This window comes from Canis lupus, chromosome 10 (genome assembly GCF_003254725.2).
Source record: "Canis lupus dingo isolate Sandy chromosome 10, ASM325472v2, whole genome shotgun sequence".
In the NCBI taxonomy this organism is placed as follows: Eukaryota; Metazoa; Chordata; class Mammalia; order Carnivora; family Canidae; genus Canis; species Canis lupus.
This window is the reverse complement of record NC_064252.1, coordinates 9,158,219-9,181,631: the sequence shown is the minus strand read 5'-3', so window position 1 is coordinate 9,181,631 and position 23,413 is coordinate 9,158,219. Positions and strand designations below refer to the sequence as shown.

At 41.9% G+C, this 23,413-nt stretch overlaps 1 protein-coding gene across 19 annotated transcripts in view; it reads left to right on the top strand.

Annotated features, from left to right (window-relative positions):
- The window catches only part of GRIP1 (glutamate receptor interacting protein 1), a 661,865-nt gene that overhangs the window by 550,853 nt on the left and 87,599 nt on the right, over window positions 1-23,413 (top strand). For all 19 annotated transcript variants that reach the window (XM_049115121.1, XM_049115119.1, XM_049115116.1 and 16 more), the window contains 2 exons: window positions 16,383-16,530; window positions 18,859-19,028. In XM_049115121.1, coding sequence (XP_048971078.1) covers window positions 16,383-16,530; window positions 18,859-19,028 — 318 coding nt within the window. The remainder of the gene's footprint in view (window positions 1-16,382; window positions 16,531-18,858; window positions 19,029-23,413) is intronic.

Sequence of the window (23,413 nt, the reverse complement as noted above, 5' to 3'; positions counted from 1 at the left end):
TGATTTGTGTAGGGTTCATTTCTGCCAAGCACTGTGCAAAGTACTTTACCTATTTTATCAATTCTAATTGCCATAGCAATCTTGTGACATACGAATCATTATCCTTATTTTTCATAAATGAAGTGATTGTCTTGAAGAGGTTACACTTACTGCCCAAATTCACACAGATAATATTGTGTTAAACCTAGGATTCAGACTGACCTCACAAATCTGATCGTGTGCCCACAGAAGACTGACAGTCATTATAACCAATGTATGAAATAGTAAATATTTTAAGTGTGGACAAAAGCTTTGAAAGCAGCAGAAAAAGTAATGAAATACATCTTTATATATTCTAAACCAAAAATCCTGAAATTGAAATGTAAGACTCAGTTAACATTCTTTCAAAAATAAAAGACCTCCAGGGAATATTTAAAAATAAAAATGAAATCTGATTATTTAAAATATAATCATTTGAGGGGCACCTGGGTGGCTCCATCAGTTAAGCCTGTGACTCTTGGTTTCGGTTCAGGTCATGATCACAGGGTCCTGAATCGAGCTCCATGTCAGGCTCTGTACTCAGCGTGGAGTCTCTTTGTGACTCTCTGCCTCTCCCTCAGCTCCTCTTCATGCTCATGCACACAGACTCTCTCTCTTTCTAAAAGAAATAAATAAAATCCTTCAAAAAAAATAGTAAAATGTAATCATTTTAGGCTTAGGTGCATTATTGAGCAAGAAAAAAAAAAATCCCAGAACATCAAATATTTAATATTAAGCACCTAACAGTTCTGAGTAAGAGGAAGAAAGTAGACAGTGAATTAATTACTACTGTTTAATCACTCAAGCATTTTTATTGATACAAATTATTGTAAAGCTACTCAGACTAAGAGAGTGAGGCCTAGGAATCCAGAAATCCTTTCACCTATTTTGTCTTTGGCCTCTTAAAATCTCGTGCCTACCCAGAAACATCTTCACAGATTCCCCAGCACTGCATCTACAGCCCGAATCTCCATAGCCAACCAGAGGTGTTAGGTTCTAGCTATCTCCAAAGACAGAGGAATAGATAGTTCAGGAAAAGGAAGACAAGTATACTCGCAAGGTAGGGTCTCGGCTTACTTCCTAACATAATAAAGACATCATGAGTGATATCATGGCACCATCATCTGAGTCAGGGTTCCACAATGAAGGACTTCAAATTGAACAGTTTGTTAGCTCTTGACCTTTCGCAAAGGCTCTCGCCTCCTTAATTCGACAGTCATGCACAAAATGTGCTTGGACTCCACAGATTCTCAAGTTCACTGCAGAACTTCTTGGCTATTCTTTCTGCTGTGTGCACTGGTTTACAGAAGTTCTCTACTTTCATCTTTCAAAATATTTCAGGAGTCGTTCCAGTTTCTCTTATGGTAGCATAAAAGGCCATTTGTCACCTTCAAACACCCTCTCTGGCCAAGAAACAGATGCCTATAGAAGACCTATCTAACTGTATAAGTGAAAAGATGAGGTTCAAAACATGCTTCTGAAGACATATAAGGCTCCCAGGAGATGGTATTCTCTAAAGTTAACACACCACAATGAATCTCAGCATCATCTGCTTGGACCACTATCCAACGCTGGAATCCCTTCAGGACCTTCTTTACCAAGCTCTATTTGAACACTTCTAATAGCAGACTGCTTCCTGCCAACCAAGCCCTCAGCCTCAAGTAGGAGTCCTCCACCCTTAATGCACAATAGAATTACCTGGAGAGCATTTAAAATGACCATCCCATCCCAGAGGGTTGTTGTGACAAAGAGAACATGATGATATATATGAAAGCACTTTGTAAACTATAGCTCACAGTGAAGATGGAAGGCATATCATCACTTAGGCTAGCAAATAATTTCTGAGTATTTACCCATCATTATAACCTGTCTAAACTTTTTTTAAGATCTGACATCCAAATTATTTTCTATCTTTTCCAGCTATGTCAAACTTTTCTAATTAGAAATTTTACTTATTTATGATTAAGAAGTCAGTATTTATCGAGGACCCACCAGATTCAAAACACTAGACTCTGTGCTTATTATTCCTATTCAGTGGTCACCATTGTCCCAAGCTGAAGGGGGCAGGGGGTGCTTTTAGCACCTTTGCACTGTTGATATCCTGGTGAGACTTCCTTTGCTTCCTCATTGGCAAGGCATTATGTTTTCTTCTTTTTTTAAGTTTTTATTTATTTATTCATGAGAGACACAGATGGATAGAGAAGCAGAGACACAGGCAGAGGGGGAAGCAGGCTCCACACAGGGAGCCTGAGGCTGGACTCCATCCCGGGACCCCAGGATCACACCCTGGGCTGAAGTCAGATGCTCAACTGCTGAGCCACCCAGGTGCCCCCCGCATTATGGTTTTAATACATGATGGTCACTTTATTTTTCCTTGTTTTTTATCTAGCCATGTCTTTGGGTCTATACATTTGCCCAGTGTTGCTTTCTTTAAGTGCTGTCTTTACCTCCTATAAACACTCAAGGTGAGTCAAATACATAGATGCTTTAAATTTTTCTAAGCACATTTTGGCAACATACAAGTAAGTTGGCTTTTAGGATGTCTGTGTGGTTGGTATTCATTTGTCTTATTTCAGATCTGGTTCCTAGGGAATTAGGATACCTTTTCTTAACTGTATACATAAGGCCAAATCTAGCACAGGAGGCCAGAGAGAATACATATCTTGCTATTGAGCCCTTTCCTCTTCTTGACCGACTCTAACTCTTAGTCTTAGGAGGTTAAGAATCCTGAGTAGTAGGAATTCTTTTTCAGGCTGGCAGACACTTATTCCTACTTAGTAGTTTCTCTGCCTCAGCAGAATCTGATGGAGATTCATCCCATTTTTTGTGTGGATCACTTATACAGCTCAGAAAACCTGACACTGACTATTTTTAGACTGAGGAGGAATCAGACTTTTGGAGAGTGATGATAAGGAATATGATGATTACACCGTAGCCCTGTGTAAATGCCAAATCTTTTTAACATTCAGGGCAAAGAATTTTTCACTTTGTGGCAAATATTTCTACTTTCCTTTTGGCGTTGGTCACTTAAATGCCAGGTTCATTTGACTGTGTACATTTTTTAAAGCAAATAGGACACAAATTTTGTGAGTTTCCCAAAAGCTTGCTCCTGGTAGATAGAATTATGCTTATTTTTAAAAAGTCATCACATTAGTACTGACAGTGGAAATGGAAGCTTCTGGAGCTTATGCAGTAAAAGACATGGCATTGTCTACAAAGTGTGCCCTGACTCACTATGCCTGAGCTCATAAATTTCTTTTTTTTTAAGACTTTATTTATTCATGAGAGACCCAGAGAGAGGCAGAGACACAGGCAGAGGGAGAAGCAGGTTCCCTGCGGGGAGCCCGATGGAGCACTTGATCCCAGGACCCCGGGGTCACCACATGAGCTGAAGGCAGACACTCAACCACTAAGCCACCCAGGCATCCCTGAGCTCATAAATTTCTTTAAGAAATCTTGTGATCTTATTTTACTTGTCCTCTGTTTTAAAAGTTTAAAAACTATTATCTATATAAATAGGATAAGATTAGAGCTTGAGATTGAAGTTGGAAGACTCTTGTTAGTATCCTATAAAACAAGTTTAAATATCTGTACCATGTCAGTCTATAAAATTTAATAATGAAACCTCCATGTAAATCCTAACATGATTATTTCAATTATTATTATTCCGTCAGCTGGGGGCCTAAATGCCTTCATTTATTTAGTTACTGGGTTCTAGTTTCCCCTGAACTAAATCCATGGTGAAACATCACTCTACAAAGGGCCAAGAAAAGCCAGGGCTATCTAGAAGAAGAAAAACAAAATCAGAATACTTACACTACTGTATTTCAAGATCTATTAAAAAGCTAGAGTAGGGGCGCCTGGGGGTGACTCAGACTGTTAAGCCTCTGCCTTCGGCTGAGATCGTGATCGCAGAGTCCTGGGGTCGAGCCCCACATGGGGCTCCTTGCTCAGCAGGGAGCCTGCTTCTCCCTCTCCCTCTGCCCCTCCCCTTCCATGCTCTCTCTTGCTCTCCCTCAAATAAATAAATACAATTTTTTTAAAAAGCGCTAAATAATTAAGACAATGTGGTACTGGCATAAGAAGGACAAATTGACCCATGTGACAGAAAAGAGTGTCCAGAAACAGAGCTATACATATATAGTCATCTAGTTTTTGACACAGGTGACATTGCAGTGCAGTGAGGAAAGAAAGGGTTTTTGTTTTGTTTTGTTTTTTCAAATAATTACGATGGGGCAGATATATCCAAGTGCAAAAAACTATATCATGGCCCTGCCCCAGGCCATATATAGAAATCAGTTCAGATGGCTTACCTATCTAAATGTGAAAATTAAATAATAAAGCCCGAAGAAAAAGTATGGGATAACATCATCACAACTTGATAGTAAGCAGAGGTTTCCTATAGAAAGCACAGAAAGTACCATAAAAGAAAAAAAAAAGAATAATGAACATCTCTTCATTAAAAGACACCATTAAAAGTCTAAAATGGTAAGCCATAGAGGGGAAAAATATATTTGCAGACTATGTATTCAATAAAGCATTCATATCAGAAGATGTTATTTTTGAATTCCCACAAGTCAATAGGCCAGACAGCTTAATGGAAAGTTGGGAGGAAAGACTTGAGCAGACACTTTATAAAAAAAAAAAAAAAAAGTTCTCCAAGTGACCAATAAGCCAGGAAAGATTGCTTAACAAATGCAAATGGAAATCACAACGTGATACCACTCCCATACCTACCTAATGGCTACAGCGGCAAAGACTGACCAGGACAAGAGGTGACAAGCATGGGAAACAACTGGAACTTTCATTCCCTGCTGGTTAGGAGATAAACTACTACAATGCTCTGGAAAACTCTTTGACAGTGTCTGCTTGAGTTGACGTATTCCTACCCTACAGCCCAGCAATTCACTCCTAGTTACGACTCCCACAGAATCCATTCCTGTGTTCACCAGGAGACATAGGATGTTCATGGCAGCAATATTTGTAACAGCCCCGAACCGGAAAATACCTAAATGGTAGAATGGATTAAACTATGGCATATCCACCTAATGGAATATTATTTGGCAATGACCATGAATGGCCTGAAATTACTCCCAACAATAAGTATGAATCTCGCTAACCTAACATTGAGCAGAAAAAGCCAGAATCAGAAGAGTAAAAACTGAGTCTGTTTTTAAAAAGTACAAAAATAAGCAATACCAACCTGTGCTGACGGGATCGAGGTAGTGGTTACCTGTGGGACAAGGGAGTGATTTAAAGGAATGTACGCCGGGTGGATTCTTTGATGCTGGTACTGTTCTATTTCTGGATCTGGGTATAGGTACACAGGTGTGTTCCGTGTATGAAAATTTATCAAGTAGCTAATTAATGATTTATGGATTTTTCTGGATGTTTGTTATACTTCAATGAATAGTTTTAAAAACACTAGAAGCCAATAAGCAGGGTACAGAAAAATGTCAGTCATGTAAAATGCAGGGAGGGAGGCCAAGATATTCTTTTTTTTTTTTTTTTTTCCAGGGCAAAAATCTTGGCTTTAGGCCAAGATATTCTGAAGGTAATACAATTACCAGAGCAAGCTGCTGCAGAGAACAGAAGTCAGTCATCAACCATGCTTGAGCCAAACTCAAGTTAGCATGGGACATATTATTGAGTTTCACTTACTTTGGACTCTTCTTACAATAGAGTTAACTATGCAAATCGTCTCCTTTAACTCCCTAGGAAAAACTTAGGATTTAAGATAAAGCTCATTTGAACATGAAAGGTACGCCCTGTTGTATTGGGACTATTTCCCAAGCAGTGTATTTCAATAAAGCAAAAATAAATTGGCAGTATTTTTGAAAGCGAAAAAAAAAATTTTTATACGAGTTTAGCTCATCTGAAAGAGATTGAAATTATTCGTAGCATTATTGGAATAGGCTATCACTAATAAAAATACTTTTAACTAATGGGTAAATTGAAAAGCACCCCAAAGGTACTTTTTATCAGAATGAATGTAAGGCAGGCAAAGCTAATAATACCACGCAGTCTTTCTGCCACCCCGGGAGGTTCTAATCAAGCCTTGTGCTCTGATTGAAATGCAGGGCTCAGAGTGGGAAAACTGATTAACAAAATAAAAAATCCAGAGTGTTTCCCATGCAAACAGTCATCAGCGTATCTTATGTAATTATGTAGCCCATAAATCAACACAGCGTGCAAGGGCTTCAGCCTTAGTGTAAATATCTTAATGACTGAGCTGTCTTTAACCATGAATAATTTATATCTGCGTGATCCCTTTTTCTCAACCATGCTTTACTTAGGCAGGACAAACTAATCTTCTGTCAGGGGATGGGCTCTTGATTATTTCTTCCTGCTTTTTCTTCTGTTTATTTTTCTCATTTTGACACACTCCATTTTTCCCTCTTGCACTTTCTTAAATAAGGGTGCCTCATCCATCCAGCCTGTCTGCTTGCTTTTACTTTTGCTATGCATCTTATTAGACATCTTGGAATAAAGCCAGGGCTTTTGGACTCCCACTTTTCATAGGGCCTCCTGTAAATGGAATTAGGTGGCGACTAGGGAAATAGGCTTAATACCACGAGGCAGTATTCGCTCCTTGATGTTGTTGTGGGGAAACATTTATTACAGAAAGCAATTGCCAGAAAAGGCTAACGATCAATTAAACGTTAGCATTTGTAGATCCCCTCCTGTGATGCAGAAAGTAACTGCCACATGGGTAATGCTAGAAAGCTTACTTGCTAAAATAGTTTTGTTGTTTTCTTAGAGCCCATTAAAATAAAGGCAGCTGAGAAACATTCAGATCAAATTCTATGTTGTCTATTTTTTTAAGATTTTTATTTATTTCTTTCAGAGAGAGAGAAAGAGCATGAGTGAGGAGACAGACAGAGGGAGAAGCAGACTCCCCACTGATCAGGGAGCCCGATGTGGGGCTTGATCCCAGGACCTCAGGATCATGACATGAGCCAAAGGCAGATGCTTAACTGACTGAGCCACCCAGGTGCCCCTCTCTGTCATCTAAAAAGCTTATCTCTGGGTTGCCTCCTTCCTGTGCTTCTAGCAGGGAGCTCTAATAGATATTTCTCCCATGGGATTTTACATACATGGTGCTAACTGGTATAATGGGGACTATCCTCAACATATTTTAATGATAGGACACAGAGGTTTGATCGAGGAACAGCCATTGGAAACCTCCCCCTTTGCAATGGTGATAATTGCATAATTGACCAGGTTTCCTTTATTATCCCAGTTTCCAGAAAGCTCATATTTTTTTTACTAAAGCAAAATTCACAAAATATATAATTAACCACTTTAATGTGTACAATTTAATAGTAGCGTTTAGCACATGCACAACATTGTGCAGTCATCAGCTCTGTCTAGATGCAAAACTGAAGCCGTCATCCCCTTATTCCCCTCTGCCCCCAAGACCTGGCAACTACCAATCTACTTTCTGTCCCCTTCAATTTACCTGTAGTTCTGAGTCATTTTTGCAGTTCAGAGCATCTCTATTAACCCTTGTGGGCAAGGCATTTGCAGGCTCCTTTTTTTCTTGCTGATTATTTCTTTATGTTATAGATTTAGTTTAAAGCAAGCAGCCTCCAGAGTTTGTGAAATGAAATTGAGTGGAAATATATGCAAACTAGGATAGCATCCTTTTTACCTCTAGAGCCACTCGCCACTCTTCTCCATGCTACTGTGTGCCCTGACCTTCATGGCCTACATAATGGGCTCTCATGTCCTCGGCTCCAGTTGGGTTTAGCTAGTAGGGATCATGGCAGGAGATGAGAGGAAGAGAGGACAGTGATGGAGAGTGTTATTTCCTGGCTGCCTTGCTATGGGTTCACTGAGGCTGGCTACATCCTTTGACTTCAGGTGCCAGCTCCATCAGGTAGCCCGTTCCACATAGTCCTTTCTCACTAACAGCTCTATCCTTTGCTTCTTCAGGACAGTGTAGTAAGGTGCTTTTTGCTTCTGGCCTCAGAGCATATTGCATTGTCCCTGTGGTTCCCTTCTAACCTTCTCACATCTTTCCAAATAGTTTTTTATTAAACTCTCATCAAAGTATCTTAATTTGAGTGTATCATCTGTTTCTTGTGAGGATCCTGATTCAAATAAGCACATTCTCCTCTGTGGTTCTGTTTAGCCGTAAGTCAACATGATTTGCTTAGGGACCTCTGCAGATAAGCTGGTCTGACAGATTCTTCTGGGACCAGACAATGTCCTCCCCAGGTACCCAGAGCATTCACGTCTCTTCATGGTTTTAAGGCACAGGACCTTTGTGTCAATCCTTAAAAGACAGCGGTCTTTTTAAGAGCTTATAATCCTGGAGATGGCTTTTTTTTTTAAGAAGATTTTATTTATTTATTCATGAGAGACACAGAGAGAGGCAGAGACATAGGCAGAGGGAGAAGCAGGCTCCATGCAGGGAGCCCGATGTGGAACTCGATCCCAGGACCCCAGAATCATATCCTGAGCCGAAGGCAGACACTCACCCACTGAACCACCAAGGCGTCCCTCGAGATGGCTTATTTACTTGACCATTTTCAACTACCATAATACCCACTTTAGAGGTGGAATGACCAGTGAGCTCAAGTTCCATCTGGAAGAAGGTGGGTTACCTTTCTGCCACTGGATTGTTCCCTAATTCTTTCACTGCTAGATAAAGTCACATACTTCTCAGTCTGATACTGTGAGGCATTCGATGGAATTCATTTTGCAGTCTTAGAATTTAGACACAAGAAGAACACTCTTCATCATCAACATTATCTATATATGTATACACAGCCGGTGACAAGAATAGCCATTGAAAGGATTTAAGCATAGAGTTAACGTGATCCCACCTATACTTGGAACTACTTCAAGCAAGAGAATATAAATTAACTTTCTGCATCATCAGTATATTTAGCATAGCACCTTAAATAAAATAATAGGTGTTCATGCTTCCACTTGTTTCATCAACAAATATCACTGAGCACCTACTATGTACATAGATATCATAGACTGTGGAGAACCATGGTCATGAGGAGGACATACACAATCCCTGCTGCATGGAGCTTACATTTTTATCAAAGAACAATTAACTAAATAGCCAATTAGACAACTGATTGTTGAATTGCATTTATTAGAAGTGCTGTGAAGGAAAAGCACAGGATTCTATTAATGCATTTCTCAGGAAGGTAGACATGGTTTGCAGGTCAAGTCAGAAATCTCTAAGGAAGTGACATTTGAGCAAAGAAGTGGTGAAGAAGTGGGTGAAGGAGAAATGAAAGAGAGTTGGAGCATTCCAGGTAGACAGAAGGGACCAGAGACAAGAAGGCACATGGCATTTTTAGATTTTATTTATTTATTTATTCATGAAAGACTGAGAGACAGAGAGAGAGAGAGCGCCAGAGACAAAGGCAGAGGGAGAAGCAGGCTCCATGCACCGGGAGCCCGATGTGGGATTCGATCCCGGGTCTCCAGGATCGCGCCCTGGGCCAAAGGCAGGCGCTAAACCGCTGCGCCACCCAGGGATCCCGGCATTTTTAAAGAAATGAAAGAAAAGTAGGGGGCTGGAGCAGAGAGAACAAGAGCAGAATCGCGGGAAATAGACCTGGTGAGGTAAGCAGGCCAGATGTAGGTCCTTGTAGATGGTGTTGAAATGCTCTACCTCGTAGGAACAGCCACTGAAAGGATTTAAGCATGGTGTTAACACAATGTGAGGCACACTTTTAAAATGATCACTGGTTTGGGAAGGTGGAGGCCATGAGAGGAGGAGGGGGTACCAGATGATGGTAACTTGGGCTGAAAGAGTGATTGTGGAGACAGAAAGAAAGGATGAAGTTGAGAGCTGTTAGGAATTAGAGTGAAAGAGAAATTTGTGAGGATGAGGAAGAGGATGAACTTGAGATGACTCCTAGGTTTCTGGTTTGCACGGTGGAGTGTAATGGCAGTCATTCACTGGGAGAATAGCCAACGGAGTGTGGTGGGCTCACTACCAGTTCTACACATGCTGTGTTTGTTGTGCCCGTGAAACACCCAAGAATTGTTTAAGGTGGCAGTAGTAGCAGTGGGAGCTCAGGGGAACGGTATGTACTAGATGCATAAATCTAAGAGTGATCATGGGTAAGTGAAACTAGGCTACTAAGGAGAAAGAATAGAAAGCTAAGCTCATATTCAGTAAACTGTTATCAACAATCCCCACACATCCTTGTGTGTGCACACACACACACACACACATACACACACACACACAATGGGATATTACTCAACCATCAAAAGAATGAAATCTTGCCATTTGCGATGACAGGAATGGAACTAGAGGGTACTATGCTAAGTGAAATAGAGGAAGACAAATACTGTATGATTTCACTCCTATGTGGAATTTAAGAAACAGAGCAGATAAACATAGGGGAAGGGAAGGGAAGGAAAAATAAAAATATAAAAACAGAAACAAATTCTGAGAGACTCTTAACTATAGGAAACAAACTGAGGGTTGGTGGGCGGGGAGATGGGGAAATTGGGTGACAGGCATTAAGGAAGGCACTTCACGTAATGAGCACTGGCTATTATATGCAACTGATGAATCACTAAATTCTACCCCTGAAACTAATAATACAATACATGTTTGCTAAATTGAATTTAAATTAAAAATAAATTTTAAATCCCTGGTCATCTTAACATAAGATAAATACCTCCCTTTCCCTGGCACCTTTATTTTTTCTCTGCGTAAGTTAGGACTTCACTGTGACACAGTCTTGTTAGAAAGTTAACATTGTAAAAAAAAAAAAAGAAAGAAAATAAAAAGAAAGTTAACGTTGTGCCCTGGAAATTTCTTAATATGAAATCTTTATATTACATAATGGGTGTGTAAAGATGGGAGACCATCCCTTAAACTCACTCTTTAAAGGATGTTATTGTTGTTATCAAAATACTTAAAAGTGTGAGGTCTTACAACCCATCTCCGTAAACATGGGTTGTCTAGAATCATTTTTATATCTAGCAGTTCACCTCTTCTACTCACTAGTAGGGTATTGGAATTTAAATTGAGCTACTGCATACTTTTATAAGGTTTATTAACCTTCTCGAATTTTCTGATTCCCTAGGCTTTTCCTTACCTGGCATTGCTATTTCTCTGTAGAGTTGTAGATAATCAGGGCTAGAGAGCTTTTATGAAAGTCCAGTTATTTTACAAATGCAGGAAATGAGGTCTAAAGGAAATGATGGCTTGAGCCACATGGTAAGTTGGTGGCATAGTGAGGCATCTCCCTCCAGCTTCCAGCCCCAGGCCCAGCTTAGAAGCACACCGCTTCTTCCCTTAACCATGACTTTAAATTTCTCTTCTCAGAGTTCTGAAACATTCCATTTTAGTTTTAAAGAAACTCATTCATTGCCCGTCTGGCTCCCCCAAATGGAAATATTGCACTTGTTGATCCTCTGAAGCCTTATGGGGGAAAGTACTACTTAAAGAGAAACTTACTTTGGAGGTGAAGCAGAGCAGCTGGGGGTATGAGCTCTCTTCTCTTCTAAATTAATGGTGACAGAAGAAGATCCGGTACATTTTTTTCCATGCTTCTTCCCCACCCCACCCCCCATAAGCCACTTTAACTGTGTATGCACGTCCTTTACTTTAAGAGAAGCTGACGCTTGTTCTAGACTCAGCCCATTCTCCTCAGTCTAACCCCAAGACCCTCCTCCAAATGGGAGGATCAATTCAGTGATAGTTGGACACTAACAGGCACGTGCAAAGCTGAAGGGATGAGGGGAGCAAAGGTCTCCCATGACCTCCTTAAACCATTTTTGTTAGCTACTCATGTGCATTTAATATGTAGCACGCTCTTTGTGACCTTCTGTCTGCCTCCAATTTCTCCAGATTGTTCCATTCTTCTAGAACACTACAGCCTGATAGATGAGCTTTGCCTTCATCTCAAAAGCGTTCTTAACAACTAATTAGATCCTTAAAGAACAGAAAGTAAAAAGCTTCTTGCGAGTAATCAATTCCCTGCAGGTTTGCTCATATTTTTCTCTGTTTCTTGATAGCCCTGTTCCTATCATTTCTTTCCACAGGAAAAAGTTTAATATTCATTCTTTGCCATAACTGGAATGTTAGAACCATGCAAGAATATAACTTTTAGGACCTTAACGAATATAGGCCAGGAGAAAAAAAGCAATGTAAGAGTTTATATTTAAACAATATCCATATATGCTGATAACCTCTTTAAAAGCTCTGATCTTTAATCATGATGCAATGCTTTTAAGAAAAATGAATACATCATGTGTACTAAGTAATGGTTGATTGTGGTTTTATAAAAAAAATTTACATCTGCAAACGCCGAGTTATAAATACCTGCCTCTTAAAATAACAATTCAAGAAAGATATATTGGAGGAATAGACTCAAGCGAAAAGGCCTACCAGGATATAGATTTAGTTTTTAACAAAGACCCAAACTTAAAATACTAGCTTAAATATGATAGAAGTTTATTTATTGGAAGAGCTCCAATCTCCGGGAAGAGAGGGTTTCAGCAACCTAAGCTTCTCTACGTGGCTCCCTGCTTTTGTCTACATGGCTGAAGATGGGTCACCAATTAAGGGCCTGCACTGCAACAGCAACAAGGAAGAAATGAGATCGAGGAGAGCACATCCATCATTTTTTTTTAAGATTTTATTTATTCATTCATGAGAGACACAGGGAAAGAGAGAGAGAAAGGCAGAGACACAGGCAGAGGGAGAAGCAGGCTCCATGCAGGGAGCCCGACGTGGGACTCGATCCTGGGACTCCAGCCCTGGGCTGAAGGCAGGGGCCAAACCGCTGAGCCACCCAGGGATTCCCCCACACATCCATCATTTTTTTTTTTTTTTTACATCCATCATTTTTAAGAGCACATCCAGAACAGCTCACTTCCCACTGACTGGAACTTGGTCACATAGACGCACCTCACTGCAAAGGAGGCTGGTAAATGCCCTTAGCTGAGCCGCTTATTCCTGAAGAAATCAGGAATACTGATGTCCCTGAAGAAAGAAGGGAAGATGGGATACCAAGGAACAACTACCAATTTCTGCCATTAAGTAAGAGATTAAGTTATAAGTAGCAAAAAACTTTATTACTTCCATCTGTTAAGCCAAAGAAGTTTATCTTTCCACATGAGAAAACCAAGTGGAAGATTATATGTGATTATCACCTTGCAAAGCTGTCTGTTGAGATCCAGCCAGTCCTGGGAAGTGATTTCGGATATTAGTCCTTCTAAAATTATTCCTTCTATTATTGTGGTGATCATTTCACAGTGTGTGTGTGACTATCAGAGCATCACATTACCTGAAACCACGGTAATGTGTCCATTATATCTTGAATCATTAAGTTCTAAAGTTCTATAAAGATAATATGAGAAAAGGCCCTCCTGGGCCAGAGCTGACATGAAGGTCAACCTAAGCAAGAAGGGACCTTGCCAGGTTGCATGCTCATGTAGGTTGCAGACTTCAGCGGGGGGGAAGCTCAAGGCACCAGATTTTGTGCACTTGGCTTAGTCACAGAACTTGGGCTGTGAGAGTTAAGAGGTCTGCAGAATCGACTACCCTAGTAAAGAAAGGACCCCTAAAACAGAGGTTACAAGGACTGGCCAGTGAGCCCCAACTGAGGCAGGTGCAAACCACTGTCGCACATAGCCAAGGGGCCCGCTCACAATAGATCACCAGGTGGAAGTAGAGCAGGACCCGGGGCAGCACCATGACCAAGCGAGGCACTGGAGAGAAACAGCAGGTAGTGAGGGAGAAGGAAGAGAAGCCACATGTTGTCAGTGGACCTAGGTCAGGTGCTAACACAGCAAGGTAGCAAGACCAGAGAGAGCCACAGCTGCAAGAGTTAGGTTCACGGGAAAATTATAGTCCTAACACCCCAGAATCAAAAAGCCCTGTTAGTAAACTCAGAGTGTTGGGTCCTCCCAGCTATTCTTACTGAGTTCTGCCCTGGAATTGACAGGAAGGGATACTGGTTCTAATGGTCACTTAATTTTTTTTTTTGGACTAAATTACTGCGATATCACCAATCATTTGAGAAATGTAGTGCATACAAGAATCTTTAGCACCAGAATATGAATGTCATTGGCATGAACGTTCTCATCTTTACCTTATTTAAGAAATATCTTGTTTCATAACAAGCTAAAAATGGCTCTTTCCTATAGAATGTCCAGCGTCGTGAGTCAGTCCATACAGCGACAGGAATACTGATGTCCTAGCTCACCACATCTGAGTGTCACCTCCGTGATAAAGATGGACTTGCAGAAAGACAAAATCGTACTAATGAAGAGCAGTTGAAAATCAAAAAAAAGAAAAACTAAAAAAAAAAATCAAAAAAACTATTACAGAGTTTTTAATATGTGTCTTATAAAATGTTTGAGGTCATAATATAGCAATAATAATAACAATAGTCTTTATGTATAGCACTTTGTGAAGTACAGAATGCTCTAACAAAACATTGATTTCATCAAAATAAACACTGAGGGAAAGATACCATTTTGTAGTCAAGCAAGCTGACTTGGAAAGTTTTGGCAACTTGTCCATGATCAAAATATTGTGGAAAAAAAAGAATGAAATGTGGGTGTTTTAATTCCATGTCCAAGGCTCTCACCTGCCTCTTCTGAACTTTAAGCAACTTCATGAGTTTTCTCGTTTATTTGTGCATTCACTCAACAACTGTTCATTGCTCACGTCCTGTGTGCCAATCGTTATGCCCGGCACTGAGGATGTCGTGATCAACTAGGCGTCATCTCTGCCTTCGCAGCCAGCTTGCAGTCTGGCAATGGACAGAAGCCTGTGATGAACACTGGCCACAGGGAAGCAGTGAGCTGTGCACCACAACAGAGGAAGAACAGCAGGTTGTAGGAGCACATGAGACAGGGATCTCACCAAATCATGAGTCGGGAGAGGCTTCTCAGAGGCAATTGATGTTTACGCTGAGTCCCCCAGGGTAAATAGGAGTTGAAGGGATACGGAGGGTTCCAAGCCACAAATAAAGCACGTGTGGTGTGAAGTCACTCCTGAGGGTGAAGTGACCCTAGATCAGGTCCAGAATAGGGAAAGACCCAAAGGATTTACAAATTCAACTTACTGTATGCATTCCTCGTGTTTGGCTAATGAGAGATTTCCTCTCTTCATCCATCCACCCATCCACCCATCCACCCACCTATCCATCCACCTATCCATTCACTCATCCACGCACCCACCCATCCACCCATCCACCCATCCATACACCAACCCACCCACCTATCCATCCATCCATCCACCCATCTATCCATCCACCCACCCACCCATCCATCCATCCACCCATCCATCCACCCATCCACCCATCCATCCACCCATCCATCCATCCATCCATCCACCCACCCACCTATCCATCCATCCATCCACCCACCTATCCATCCATCCATCCATCCATCCATCCACCCACCTACCTATCCATCCATCCATCCATCCATCCATCCACCCATCTATCCATCCACCCATCCATCCATCCATCCATCCACCCACCCACCTATCCATCCATCCACCCACCCACCCACCCATCCATCCATCCACCCACCCACCCACCTATCCATCCATCCATCCATCCATTCATCCATCCACCCACCCACCTATCCATCCATCCATCCATTCATCCAACCACCCATCCATCCATCCACCCATCCATCCATTCATCCATCTACCCATCCACCCATCCATCCACCCACCCACCTATCCATCCATCCATCCATCCATCCATCCATCCATCCATCCATCTACCCATCCATCCATTCATCCATCCATCCACCCATCCATCCACCCACCCACCCATCCATCCACCCATCCATCCATCCATCCACCCATCCATCCATCCACCCATCCACCCATCCACCCACCCATCCATCCACCCACCCACCCACCTATCCATCCATCCACCCATCCACCCATCCATCCACCCACCCGCCCATCCATCCATCCATCCATCCATCCATCCATCCATCCATCCACCCATCCATCCATCCTCCCACCCACAGTAGGTGCTAAATGTTTGAAAAACTTCTATTGGGAAACCCAGTATTTCTAGGGACTGTGCCAAGTGATATAGAGGGCATAAAGATACACAAAACATGATCCCAACTAATGTGAAGCTTACATTTTAATTGAAGAGATAAACCTGTGCACATATTACTGGATATGCGAGCTGGATACAGCAGGGGTCCTAAGAGGTGCCCTAGGGAGTTATCACTGGCTTGGGGGGATGTTACCTGGAGGGAAATGTACATTTTGGTGAAAACAGTAACAGACCAACATCAGATTGAACATTCTCCACATTTTTTCGTGCGTCTCTTTGCTTATTGGGTTTATTTTGTTTTGTTTTCTGAAATGTGTTCTTCCGTAGATTCTGTGGCAACAGCGTCCGGGCCACTGCTAGTTGAAGTTGCCAAAACTCCTGGTGCCAGCCTTGGGGTTGCCCTAACTACCTCGATGTGCTGTAACAAACAGGTCATTGTCATAGACAAAATCAAATCTGCAAGTATTGCAGACAGGTGGGTGTTGTAGAAAAGTGCCTACTTTTCAAAACTGCATGAGTGTTAAAATATATATATGTATAAATGTATTTCTATATGTATATACACACACATATGTAATATTACACAGGTACACATGCATTCACATACCTACATATATGATTTTAAAACAGCTCTCCTGCCCGTTTATACAGGTTTCATCAAGAAAACAAGTTATGGTTCTAGGGCTTAAAAATTCACCTACCTCATCAGCCACCCCGTAACATAATGTTGCCTCATCCAGATGTTTGGTGTGGTCTTTAGAGATAGGAAAAAATGAAAGTCAAGCAACTGAATGAGTTTTCCTATAGTGTTCTAGGGTGATAGATTGTTTTTGGCTTAGGGTGGCCAAGCATACCTTCAGTATGCTCCTTTTAGGTTTTCCCGAACTGTTAACGGGTGACATCTTGCCACCGTGAAAAATATGATTCCTCTTTTCTTAAATAAGTAAAACAATATTTTTGAAATAATACAGTCTTTAAAGAAAGGTCTTACACTGTCATAGAATGTTAATCTTAGGCTTTCACCATCTTCAAGGGCCCCCGCAAACATCATTCATTCCTATGACACCATAAACACAAAAGTCCTTTTTCCTGAATTCTTTTTCTTAATGAATAGTTTAGACTTACAAGGTAAGAAAGGCGGCAGGGACGAGAAGACTACCTCACCACCTTATAAATTATTTCACAGCTCCTGGTCAGAAAACCCCCATTTCCAAAGCTGAAGCTCTCCAAGAGCTTCACGGAACTTTCTTTTTGGATGGAAGGGATGACTTGAAATGCTTTTTTGTCTTGAGAAGGAGGGGCAAATTGAACTCCAATAAAATTTTTTTTTTTTTTAAAGAGAAGGAGGCTACTCTCCCTGTGGAAGGTGCTCAGTAAACTCCAAGAGGCCCAGCTTCCCCTGCATGTCCACGAGGCCTCTTTCCCATACACCCTCACCCTAACTTGGTAAACCTCGCACTCTGATGCAGTAGAACCTGCAGCAACCCCTGTAGTGGTCAGTCTACAGCTCCACTGTGCTCTTATCCTCTGTTCAGTCCTTGACCAGTGATGGCCATTGATCCAGAGGTGTTCTCCAGCTCAATGGTGCAGGATGCTTTAATTTTCTCCCTCTGTTTTTTTTTTTTTTTCCCCATTCCACAGGGGGTAACCAGTTTAAGGAGCTGTCCGCTTGACTGGTATGTCGGGATGCTGACTGCCGTGTTTGCTTTTCTCAACTCATCCAGTAGCCAGTCTCTTGAGTTCAGCAAGACATAGCAGCTAGCCCCTCTCCCCACCTCCCCCCAGCCTTCCCCTCACTCACCAACCGCAGGCCTCCTTTTTGACTCTTCTGACTCCTGAATAATTGCCATCGCCATCGCCATCGAGAGCTTTTGTACTAATCGACACTTAACCCCACAATAACAAAATAAAATAAAATCTAGTCATAGAGAACTGGTGATTCGGCGGCTCACGTGAGAGCTCCTGAACAAGCCATTAGCTGAGTCTCCCCCAGCCTTTCCCATTCACACATGAGATAGTTGGAAGTGCTCCCACTCCAATTATGTGAGTCACATCTTGACGTGCTATTTACCAGCTCACGTTTCATGGAAAAACCAACAAGGAAAAACAAAAAAACAAACAAACAAAAAAAAACCACAGAAATTAAAAAAAAAAAAAGCCAAGGGGAAAAATTTTCCCATATAAAAACCAACAAGGAAACACACACACAGCCACACACACACACAGAAATTAAAAAAAAAAAAAAAAAGCCAAGGGGAAAAATTTTCCTGTTCTTCTCTTCCCTCCCATTCACTTCCCTTCAACTTTTGGCACCACCACCACCGCCCTGAAATAATATCTATCTATATGTTTATTTAAAGAAGCACAAGAGAAAAGCATTTCCTTCAGGTTTTCTGTTATTTTCTACATTCCTATGCAGACGCAAGGGACTTAGCATTTGACAGATGGGGTTTCCTATAACACTCCAACTTTTCCTTTTTTTAAAAAAAAAAATATTTTTTTAAAGATTTATTTATTTATGATAGACATAGAGAGAGAGAGAGAGAGAGAGAGAGAGGCAGAGGGAGGGAGAAGCAGGCTCCATGCAGGGAGCCTGACGTGGGACTCGATCCCAGGGCTCCAGGATCACGCCCTGAGCCAAAGGCAGGTGCCAAACCACTGAGCCACCCAGGGATTCCCCCCAACTTTTCCTTTTTTAAGTAAATTGAAACCATGTGAACTGTTAACCTGGAAGGCCATGAAAGTCCCATGCCAAAGAGCAAGGCACTCATCCCACTGGTGTTTCTCCTTTCCCTCGCCGTAGATGCGGTGCCCTGCACGTGGGGGATCATATCCTGTCCATCGACGGAACCAGCATGGAGTACTGTACACTGGCCGAGGCCACCCAGTTCCTGGCCAACACCACCGACCAGGTCAAGCTTGAGATCCTTCCCCATCATCAGACCCGCCTGGCCCTGAAGGGACCTGACCACGGTGAGAGGATCCATCTAGATAAATCTCTTTATCTTCCCCTTGCAGTTACTGCTTCTCCAGCCGAGGCAGACAGGCACAGTGTCTACTTCTGGCTTTATCATTTCTTTCAAAGCAGCAGGTTATCTTTGTTTGCTTTTCTTCATCTTCCAGATCCTTCCTCCCCCATCCCCGAGCCAAACGTAATTTATTTGAAACCTCAAAATTGAGGGAAGAAACATTGTTTGAAAGAGAATTTTCAGGCTTATACTATGGGATATTAAAAAAAAAAAGTGGGGGGGACTGTTGAGGACTGTTGCCAATTGAGTGTGGAGAGAAGGGAGATTATGTGACTTCCTGTTATGCATACTGAATTTCCACTCTACCTGAAGGACAGTGAAGGCAACTGGTAAAACTCTCGCTTTTTAAAAATCATTATGAGGTAGGTATTGATGGCAGGCCCTTCAAATATTGGGAGAGGGATAAAACAGTTGCACGAAAGGTGGATTTGCCCTATATTTTGTGTATTTGCCAGAGTAGCTTTGTCCTCAGGGTGGAGAACAACCCCGATGGACCAGACTATTTGACTGCATTTATTCAGTAACAGCGGCCAGCTGAGGGAACCCACATTTTCACAGTCTTGAAGCTCACAGATATGTCTGCTTAAGTGCTTATATACCCTCTACTTAAGTCTCTTTAAACAGAACCTGATACCAGATAAAGGACTTGTCCCCAAACACCATGAAGAAAGACTCTCTCTAGAGAAGTCTTTGTTCCAACTCTTCTCTCCTTTCCTTTGAGCCAAGTGCCTTCCTTTTTTAATCCTTGAAATGGATTCCTTGAAGCTCTCCTAGTGCTGTCAGGAGACCCAAGGGAAGAGGAACACTTTTGTTATTTTTAGAGAATGAGAACAACTTTCTCTGAAATCGAAATCCGGCTTGTGTGGAGCTCGCTTGTATTAGGTGTCTCCCACCTTCTGAAACACACTGCACTTTTTTCCACAGTTTGGGGGAAAAAAAGAGAGAGAGAGAGGGACCAGATAATTTTCATACTGAATGAGTCAGCTGGATGCAACCTTTTTTAATTAAATGGAGCTTAGACAGCCCTGGAGCTAATGAAAATCTCTAGTACAGCATTACCTTTATCAGATTTTAATTTGACACAATGGAGCAGAGATGTGATGCAGCATAGGCAGGTTAGGGAAAGAAACTCTGCCTCCTTTGACTAGAAACAGTAAAGGGCTCCAGAAGGCACATTTCATGGAAATGTGCCCTGTTCCGGTCAGGAGACCCCATGGAGCACAGAGGCAGAGGGGAGAAATTTCCAAAACTAAGTTTCTTCTAAATTAACCTGAAGTCATCGCTGGATCTGGAGTGCAGTAGGTCTAAGAATGCACACTGCGTAGTGCTTTCTCAGCGTGAGATTCAGCTTGGAAAATTCTGCTATTGATGAGTCTGAAATACGGAGCGGACCCTTGCAAAATGGCATTATCTTTAGCAGCCCCACATTCCTCTTTTCATTGGCCCTGTGTACAAATCATAAGTAGTCCAAATAGTTCCCAACTCATGAAATATTAAATAGTTTTACCTGTCAAGACAATTTGAGAAGGCGAATTTATACACTAAAATGCATGCAGACCAAGAACAAAAATTTTTTTTTCCACTGTGGAAAACTTGATGCCGTTGTGATTTTTCATAATGAAGGATGGGGGTGGAAGATGGGGGCTGGTAATTTAAGTAATTCTAGTTTCCACTTCCCACCCTTTCATCTGCATTGGGTGAAAGTTGCTCACCGTCTTCATTATTTCTCTACATTTTACATTAAAATCAGACTTGCATTTCCAAGAGGACAAAAGTATGGGCTCAGAGACATAATTAAATCACAGTTAAGAAGGGGAAAAAAAGGGCAGCCCCAGTGGCACAGCGGTTTAGCGCCGCCTGCAGCCCGGGGTGTGATCCTGGAGACCCGGGATTGAGTCCCACATCGGGCTTCCTGCATGGAGCCTGCTTCTCCCTCTGCCTGTGTCTCTGCCTCTCTCTCGCTCTCTCTGGATGAATAAATAAATAAATCTTTAAAAAAAAAAAAAAAGAAGGGGAAAAAAATACCAAAAAAATTTTATGGTGGTTTATAATTCTCAAACTTCTGGGTTTTCTTTTTTTTATGTGGTAGCGTTGTTTTACATAGTTCTACTCTTTTTCCACAAGAAAGCTCTGGTTATTTTTTTTTTTCAGGAATTCTGGGGCCTGAACAGCATGTCTCTCATCCCAAGGTGGATGGAGATATATTTCCCAAATTTTGCTTCACAACAAAACATTTCACCACAGTGTTTTCAGAGATATAGGGAAATGAGCCCATCAACTAGGAATGAGATTAACTGTGCCTTTTGCTGATAAATGGTATTAAAAATGTCAACAAGAATGAGTTTCCAATAAGCTTAGAAATTGTTCCCACTGAGGGTGTTTGGGAGACATAATCATGACTGAAGTTCATGAGGCTTTGGAAGAGAACATGGGAGCGAGTCACAAGGTTCAGTAGGTTTGGTGCCTGGAGGGCCTTCCATTTTTGAGCTCCAGGAGCAACCACAAAAGCAGCTGTTGCCTGTGCCCTTAGTCATCCTGGACAGGGCAAGAGGGTACAGTTAGAGAGGATAGCAAACGAAACTACCCTCCATGTCGGATACATCTTAAGACTCCGGGTAGTGACGTCATCATGGAAGATGTAAGAAGCATTCTATTTTAACTTGGTATTTATGAATCTCTATCAAATCCAGGAGCACCTGCAGGAAGAGGCAATGTGTGGTGGCTGAAGGCAGGGACTCTTGAATCAGACTTCCAGACTTAATTCTGGCTCCACCACTTGGGACCTTAAGCAAGCTACCCAACTTTTCTATTCCTCAGATTCTTCATCTGTAAGATGGGTGTAGTAACAACAGCAATACCTGCCTCATAAGTATATTGAGAGAATTATCTAAGATAATCCACAAGAAAGCACCTAGCACAGTACCTGATATATACCAAGGGCTCAGTAGAAGTTGGCTCTTATTAGTGGACCATTAAATGGGAGAATGTATAGAAATGTGTTTTGCAAAATGTGACATCTTATTTTTAAACTCGTGAAGTACTTGCCTAACAAGCATGTGAGTATCAAGTACATCACCATAAAATGGAACTGATTTGGAGTGTATGTTCAAAGAAGGCAGGAGCTGTGCTCCTGGGCCTATAGTATTTGTTGAACACCTTTTGCATTCATTATGCGTGGCCTACAATTTCATGCATTATTTTGTGTCATTTTTGTCCTTTATTATCTCATATGTATGAAGATTTAGCCCTTACCAGCAGCTCAAAGTCAAGGTAAAGGTTGTGACCTACACTTAATTGGCACAGCACACAATGGTGGTCAAGAATAGCTTTCTTATTGATTTGTTCATTGGGTGCTATGGTCATTAAAAAAAAAAATGCCCAATAATTTTCAAAGTCCTCCTTAAAGAACTGGGTCAAAAAGTGAGTGTAGAATTCTCAAGTCCACTCACTGTGCTCTGGCTTCATTTGAAACACAGACAATACTGTGTAAGAAGTTCAGTCGAGTGGCTGCTGCTGCTGTGCATTGGCCAGACCCAGCAAGGCCTGCATCTTGCTAAGAATTCTCCTTGTACTCCTCAAAATAGAATGAGGATGGGGAAAGAGAATCCACTATGAACTACCCCCCCTGCAACGCTCTTTATCACCTGGAAAATGCTGCTGCGGTGTGGACGGGTACCTCCCTGCTGATTCCTATCCATTTATACACGTCTTTTCTCATCCGTCATTATGCACCAGGCACTCTGCGAGCTGCTACAGGATGTCTAGTGAGCAAGACAAGCAGAGTAGGTTCCTATCCTCACAGATGTTCAGTATGGAGAGACAAATATTTAAAATGTGTTAAATAAGTAAAGCCATTTCAGACTGTAGTAAGTGCCACGAGGAATATAGAGGCAGAGGGGGTCAGAACAACTTCTCTGAGTAGGTGACACCTGAGCTGAGACCTGAATGATCACAAGGAGCCAACCATGCTCCTTGAGCCCCTGGGAGGACAATACAGGCAGGCAAGAAGAATAGCAAGGGCAAATGCCCTGAGGCAGGAAGCAGCCTGGCTGGGTCTAAGAATAGCTGTGTGACCAAGGCAATGGAGAGAGGGATGGGGATACAGCTGGAGAGAGAAGTAGGTGGGGTCACATTTGATTCTCCTCGTCTTTGTAACCCATTGGAGCAGCTTAAGTGGGAGTGACATGATCTACCTTACATAGATGTACCTTAAAAGATTGTCTTGTAGATCCTGGGAGGGAGGTCTATAGTAAACAAATCGGGGAGCCAAGTCCCCAGGTCTTGCAGGGGCCAGGTAGGTGATGGCTTGAGACTAGAACAGAGGACAGG